Source organism: Amblyomma americanum, chromosome 8 (genome assembly GCF_052857255.1).
Source record: "Amblyomma americanum isolate KBUSLIRL-KWMA chromosome 8, ASM5285725v1, whole genome shotgun sequence".
Taxonomy (NCBI): Eukaryota; Metazoa; Arthropoda; class Arachnida; order Ixodida; family Ixodidae; genus Amblyomma; species Amblyomma americanum.
In genome coordinates, this window is record NC_135504.1 from 123,654,482 (window position 1) to 123,661,890 (window position 7,409).

The window sequence follows — 7,409 nt, forward strand, 5'->3', positions numbered from 1 at the left end:
TTTTGCTTAGCTGAAATAAGGCTATGGTCTGCTGCACGACAGCTCTGAGATTGAGATTAAGAAGTCACTTAATACGGAGATTGTTCTACGTTAGTGTAGTACGCTCTTTCTCACTGTGGATTTAAGAAAGCAGGCTCAGATGCGAAGTAGCCTAAATATGCAATGCGACATGAGAGATGACTCAGCGTTACGTACTCACTGGCGTGTCTAATAAGGACTGCACCAGTGTAGGCCCTTTTTGTGTTAACTATCGGGGCTCACTGAATTCGTGCCGAATTTCAAAAGGCGTGCGGTGTCGTTGTACTGATACCTAGGCACGACTGCATAAGGAAATGGAAAGACTTGTACTCTATCTAGCAATTGTAAAGCACGCATAATTTTCGCTATTATTTGGAGAACTTTGCGCTGAAAGCAGCCATTCACATCGTCTTTAGTGCGGCAATATGGCTAGAGAGGAAAGCCCAGTTTACACTGCATCCACACCATTCGCTTCGAGTTGACCGTCAATACGGCCATGCGCTGCCATCTACTATTTTTCTGGGTTAGTATAGTGGTTAAGCAACTGCACCGGGTTGTTTCGGGTGGTCACGGGTCCGATTCCTTGAATTTCACATCAATAGTGAAGTTTCCGAGAAAACTATACAGCTTCTCGACAGATTGCGAATGCGCTTGGTTAATGATAATGAGTAATAACTCCGTCACATAAATTTACTCCCCACTTGGGTTTCCTGACAATGCGTTGGGGAACGCCGGGAGGGGGAGGGGGGGGCTAATTTTTCGTTATTCCTACGAGGGGCACCAGAAGCACAGAAGATCAATTTAATCACGGACAGCACTCTAGCTATCCACATTGGTTGGTGCTGTTATGTGCATCGCTTGAAAAAAAAACGGTGCTGTGTAAGTATATCCGAACGAAAACTAGCGAGCATCTACGAAGTACTTAGCATGTACACAACAGAAAGTCTGCTATAAAATTCGAACGTTTAGCCGTATGGCGAAAATAATAAGGTATTAAACGAAAGTTACAATAAGTTTGCAGCGTTCCATTTGGTGCGATTATCAAACATTATTGCTTCATACTAATATGCAAGACAAAAGCTGAAAAAATCATTACCCAGGTGGCTCAGAGAGCAGGGACGCTGGAGAAGCTGCGCTCTACGACCAGGTGATTGATGTGTCCGGTTGACTGAGCACTCTTTATGATAGAGTGCCGATTTAAACGTTGGATGGCTCTCTGGTGACTGCAATGGCACATCTAAAGCGTCCTTGCCATTTACGTGATGGAAAAGTTTTCCGACATCTTTTTCAGTCAGTCGGCCATCGGGCACGAGAACTTCGCCAAGACTTACTTCCATTTCAAGGTTATAGGCAGGAAGCGACGCACACTCCCTCGTTGCTCTTCTCGTTTTCTTCAATTTCATGACTGCAGCCCAGTTGAATGAATGCGGCTGCGGAGATATGGCAGGGTGTCTAAATTCAGCTGTTGCAGATTTCTCGCTCGCTAATTTGAGTCGGGTCCTCATTTCTTTGTGATATCATTACTGCCCGGAGTTCCTTGTAGTGTATGTTTACTGTTAATTTTTATTGATTCTGTATTTCTCTGTCGTTTTTTTTCTTCAGAGGAAAATATAAAAACATTTATCAACGAGATGCTGCAACATCTACGAGGTGACTCGGCAATCGCCGTAAGCACAACAATTAAACCAGAGGAAAATTGCAACCAACGCAATTGCCGACCATAACTTATCTTGTCCCCGACATTACTCCTCTTATCTCTAATGGCCTCTCTCGCCCGGCTGAGGTTCTCGCTCACAAGGCGCGAGCCCCTGCAGCGTGCGCACTGGACATCCGGAGTCGATGGTGCCGAACCAGGATCCGCTACCCAAGTTGCATTGCTGACAGCAACGCCAATTTATGCCACCTCATCTAGACCTGCCCGGCACGGCGAGCCTTCGCGCCCGCTACAACTCTGCCCTCTACATTCAGGCATAGGAACACTGGACAGCCCCCCATTAGTGACGCCAAGCATAAGGTGAAGTGACCTGCGGGACTCAGTTTCGGAATACGGCCTCCTAAACCTCATCTAAACCTTATACTTCCCCTTTAGGCCTCAGACCATTCCTGTCAATAAAAGGTATGTGACTGAATGAATTAATGAATAAATGATTGAATGAATAAATTAACTCGCCTTCGGCAGTGGAGCAACGTCTACATGCATAAGGGAACATCGTGCTGGACGAGTGTGACTTGTCATTGGAGATATTGGTCGGCCTCTCATGACGAATACAGCTTGGGATTGGGGGTTAAATGATGAGCTTACTCCTTCAGGAAAAGCGGCCGACGGCGATGGTTTCCCTAACCCGGAAGTAGCCACTTAGACCATTCACGGTGCCGAGCTCTAGGAAGAGGGGGCGACGGTAGGGTAGCGCTCAGCATTCAAATGACCCGATGAGTACTGGCGTGCTGCTAGCTATTTCAAGTCCTATTATTGAGCTGCAACTTTTTTACAAGGAATTCCATTTCGTGCTCACAAGTAGCCTCGACGATGACATAGACTGAAGTCATTTGGTTTCTGTGGGTTATCAACGGACACGAAAATTTCACCATTAGAAGGCGTTGGCTGCGGCTCTAGTTCAGCAGCCATTCTTGGAGAACCATTGACAGATAGCCGAGAACCGGCCCTAAAACCATTTTATGGTTAATAAAATCTGAAAACACGTCCCAGCATTGCAGAAAAAATGTCCCATTCATTCAAATTTAAAGACTGAAGCACTGAATGAAAACAAAAAGAATGAACAAAACGGGATGAAGACTGCAAAGAACAACTGCACTCCTGTTGGGAAATTGGCGCCTCTTGAATGTGAATGCACGGCTGTCAAACATGAATGTTGGCAACAGGGATGGCAGGCGAAGCTCAGAATACGAGGGGTTATTTGCTAACATCTTAGGCGACCCTACAGATTGTATCAGTCCTTGCCTTACTGAATCAAAAAGTGGACGACGCTCTGTCATCTGTCATAAGCACACCATAAAACCTTAACATGAGCCATAACAAGCTGATTTTTTTTGCTTCGACCCTCTGCCTTTTTTTGCTCGTTTTTTGCAACTTCGAAGCTAATAACTCTTTTTGTTTCCATGTAACATTGTTTTTAAAGAACGATGCGGAATCAACGCTATAACTTTCTTCTTCTTGCCAGCCCGCCGCATATCTGTGTGTCGATCCATGTGCGCTTAGAAGCTTGAAATAAGGCTGGCAGATAACGAAGAAGACGGCGTCCTAGAAAAGTGACAGGACGTTAAAGCGCTACGCGAAGGTTTGGAAATGGATTCCGGTTCGGCATCCTGACACCTGGCTTTAAAGCCATATGAGATGTCAGTGGCTTCTTTTTAGGAATGGGTAAGCCACCTTTCATACTTTATGGATTGTAAGAACAGTGTACGCATCCTGAGGAAACAGTGTCTCTCGCATTTCTATCGCTATTACCCCTTACGCACAGCATAATGATTTTACTGGCCGTGTAGGTAACCTGAAATTAGCCTCCGTCCTTAGCCCTTTTTTGGGGCTACGAATTAGTTTCGAAACTTTTTGTTGTGCCAAAACTTGTTCTGGTTTGATTCTGCATAAATCGATTGACATTTTTTTTTTCATGTTCCAGAAAGTTGGGAGTCGACCTACCCGACAGATGGACCAGTTACGGAGTAAATACGGAAGTAATACTCAGCTCACCTACCTTGATTTGTAATATTCATGTGCGAGGTACGAGTTAATTATAGCCGTATACGTGATTGCTTACTTAACTGCTAGTAATGAAATAATTTAAAATAAATAAAGCTATATACTGGATTCTTAAAAGGGTTTGCTTCTTGCACGTAGTCTTGCGTGCTTATGACGGCCAACTTTTCTTACGGGTCGCGGCTTACTCCAAGTACGAGTGGCATGTTCAACATTATCGGAAAAACTTTAAAAATTAGAGAATTGTTAGAAACTGTTATGAAAATGTTCAAGGTTCTGGCCCATTCTTCTGACATGTAGCAAAATATTTGTTTTGAAGTGTTTCCATCGATCGCACCGAACAGTCAAGACTGCCATAGACAGCCAATGGGAACGCATTTGATGATAGCAAAAATGTTAAGAAATAAATGCAAGACTGCCGTCGGGTTATCTGCGGATATATTGATTGTTATAATTCTGGAACACTCGAGGTCACGCGGCATTGTGTATAAAGGATGGCTAATTTTCGTAGCACAAACTCCTCTCCGTCCTTTAACAGATTTGTTACCTTATCGTCTCGCCCTTCCATAAGCATGCCGCCCAGGTTAGCTCAGTTGGTGTAGCGACTGCTCCGGTGAAGCTGTGGTCCCGGGTTTGAACCCCAGACCAGGACGAATGTTTCTTTAAATACGACGTTTCTGAGAAAGCTGTAGAGCCTTGCTTCGTAGTCGTATGGCTGCGCTTGGGTGGATGTCAATGAGTAATTACTCCCTTATTACAAATCTACTCCACCTTGGAGGATTTCCCTAAACATCGGGCCAATACCTTATCCTCAGCTGCTCCTTTCCTACTTTACATTGCTTCTAAGGCTTTCTTTACTTCCTCTTTCGATACTGGCGGCATGTCCCATCGATGTACTCTACTGGCTCTCTCATTAACGTTGTGATTACATTGGCTACCGTATATATTTGTTTAAAACTCTTCGGGTCTTAGCAATCTTATCCATATTGCAATCTTATCTATATCCAGGTTTTTACCTATGCCTAGTTTCTTCTTCACTGTTTTCAGACAACCTCCGTTCTTTAGACTATGTTCGATTCTCTCCGTACTAAACTTCTTTATGAAGGCTACCTAGCGCCTATTTATTCAATTTTACAGCTGTACCAGTTCTATTCCGCCTTAACATTATATGAAAAAAATGCGTTCATGGATGGTTTCCCGCTCAAAAATATTTTTGTCCAGAATTGCTGGGTATATGTGTTTATAGCAAAGTATTCTAATCACCTATACAAAATTACTAACAACGATTTCGAGTTTGAGGCTTGCAGTATAATTTAAAAAAGACTTCGACCGGGAGGGCTTTTATTAAGCCGCAGAAATTAACTTTCTGATCGCCATTAGCTTCGATCGAGGATGCATACACCTAACAAACAATCGGCAATACTCTTCCAACGGCCATTCTTTATACAATGCGGTCGCTTAGTGGCTCTTTGTTTCAAAGATTTAGCCGCTCTAGAATTATTTGGATAAAATCTTAAGGAAAATATTTCGTTCTAAAGAGCTTTCATTGGTGTTAAAGGCAACTCGCTGAAATTAAGCCAGTCGCTCTTATACAGAAAACCAGCGGAAAAAAATGCGGACAAGTAGACTAGAGGACAAACACGGTGCGAATAAAACGCATGTTTTTTTGCGCTGGTTTTTCAATATGAATCCATTCCAACTAACTCAGTTTTTTGCCCGAATTGATTTTATTACTTGTATATGCCTAACCTGCAGCCTAGGATCCGCTTTTCATGCGAAAATATTTTTATTTATTTATTTGTGGCTAGTTTCAATAAACAAAGACCTGCTTAAAAGTAGGGGGCTATGAAGTATCACGCGATTGTCAATGTGCATCACAATGTCTCTCCGGGATCTAGATTACAGGGAATTTGCGGAGGCTCCCATTGAAAGTCACTCAGCTACGGCGATGTTTGTTTTGCTGATGTACACGTGGTGACAACAAGACAGCTTTTTTCCATATTGTTCGGTGCGTTTTTCTCGTTGTTTTTAGGCTTGCCGGACCAAGATTACGAAGAATAACCTGGCCTTGCCTCTGGGCATCGCTGCTTACGACATCGAGTATGACGCTGAAGAATCTCCGTTCTTGGGTCTGAACCTGGGCCGTGGCCAAATCCGACGTGTTAGGATGCTCAAGAACATGCGCGACTTTTTCAAGGATGGCTTAAGAGACTGCGGCCAACTTGAATCGTGCTTTACCATTACCTAATCAACGGATTTTTTATAGGAGATGAACCCATGGTACCATGCGAACGATCTGCGGCTTGCTGCGCTAATACGACTTTCAATAACATGATGTTTAAATGTCTTGCAAAGAGGGATTCAACAATCGAGCTTCCAATTTGGCTACAAAAGATCCTCTTCCCGATCTAGTTTTTTCTTTTAATTTCTTTTTGGTGCGTAAGCACTAATTCGGTGGCTACCAGCCGCGAGCAAAACCTTACGTTGCCTGTTCTGTTGTTCGCAGCTGGCCTAGCGCGAGCGCTCCATACCGCGGCACTGCCCGCTGATCGTAGACTTGTACGAAGCAGAAATTCGTGCTTTCCCACTGATTTGAATGTATTAAACACTCTATGTAGTTTTTTTAAAACGAGTAGCTGATATAAAGCTGTTCCGCTGAACGAAAGTGGACGTCACGTGGTGATTTGTTCTTAACAGCGTCCCCATGACCAGCCGCTGTTGGCACGTCTGTAGCCGATTTCAGCAGCCGCTCTTCGCCGTAGTTGGCGCCGGACGCCAGCATAATCTTCAGGGGACTTTTGCTAGGCGGACGCAGTTCGTTCTGAACAGACGCCCGTGGCTGCGTGGATACGTACTCGTGACCGGCGGCGGAAATGGAACTGGAGACAAGAGCTGCCCGCGTGAATCCGAGCGTGAACCTGATACAGTTCGTGGGCGAACAGACCACTAATCTCAGCTGCTTAACGAATTATTCGTATCAAAAATAGCGATGCAGAATGGGGGTCAGTTGGTCATTTAAAATTTTAAAAATATAGCTTTAGAACCAGGTAGAAACGACGAGGATAGGACGGATGCTACTCTGCTGTCCTCGCCTTTTCCACATGACTTTTCCACGTGACAGCCGGGATGTGGATGCATATCAGGTACAGGAATATTTTGTTCATCATTGCATTTACGCTAGGCAGTTTTTTTTTAAAAGCACACTTCCAACTCACGACACGAACGCATCAATAAAATTTTACCCGACAGAAGCAATATGGTAGAGTGGCTGAACTTCTCTGGCTAGACATCGACAAGTAGGGTTTTGACGTCTGAAGGCTCGACTGAAACACTACCCGTGTTCCCTTTCAAGCGTGTTTCGAGGCACCAAATTTCTTTGCTAAGCTTCCTCCTAATGGTATTTCTTATTTGAAGTTCTCAAAAAAGTATACTAGTAGATTCACTTCGCATGTGCGTCCCGCCCAGCGTCACCGCAATGGAAACAGCAAATTTAAAGGGAAGCAAGTTTTCGCTACGGTGTTACCAGCTGAATCTGTTCTACCAGGCATATTTAGCTTCCGCTCGAGGGTATCGATTGATGCCGAGCTTTAGCCCTTCCTGCGTTAGTCACTTTGTAACTCTTATTGCTTTGGAATTCTTTGTGAAGGTCGAATATTGCTGAAACACCCAAAGGATA

The 7,409-nt window shown here is 44.1% G+C and overlaps 1 protein-coding gene across 1 annotated transcript; it reads left to right on the top strand.

Moving 5' to 3' along the window:
* The first annotated feature begins 3,291 nt into the window (after positions 1–3,291).
* Positions 3,292–6,113, top strand: LOC144100664 (uncharacterized). The gene is made up of 3 exons (XM_077633535.1): positions 3,292–3,397; positions 3,657–3,711; positions 5,766–6,113. Exons 1-3 carry the CDS (start codon positions 3,366–3,368, stop codon positions 5,979–5,981), a joined length of 303 nt encoding a protein of 100 aa, XP_077489661.1. The 5' UTR covers positions 3,292–3,365; the 3' UTR covers positions 5,982–6,113.
* Positions 6,114–7,409: the final 1,296 nt, after the last annotated feature.

What these genes read in the sequence shown, in the direction of transcription:
- LOC144100664 (XM_077633535.1), top strand. Translation starts at nt 3,366, where the DNA reads ATGAGATGTCAGTGGCTTCTTTTTAGGAATGG. An exon ending in TGGCTTCTTTTTAGGAATGG is followed by an intron (nt 3,398 to 3,656) that starts GTAAGCCACCTT and finishes TTCATGTTCCAG; the next exon opens with AAAGTTGGGAGTCGACCTAC. An exon ending in GTTACGGAGTAAATACGGAA is followed by an intron (nt 3,712 to 5,765) that starts GTAATACTCAGC and finishes CGTTGTTTTTAG; the next exon opens with GCTTGCCGGACCAAGATTAC.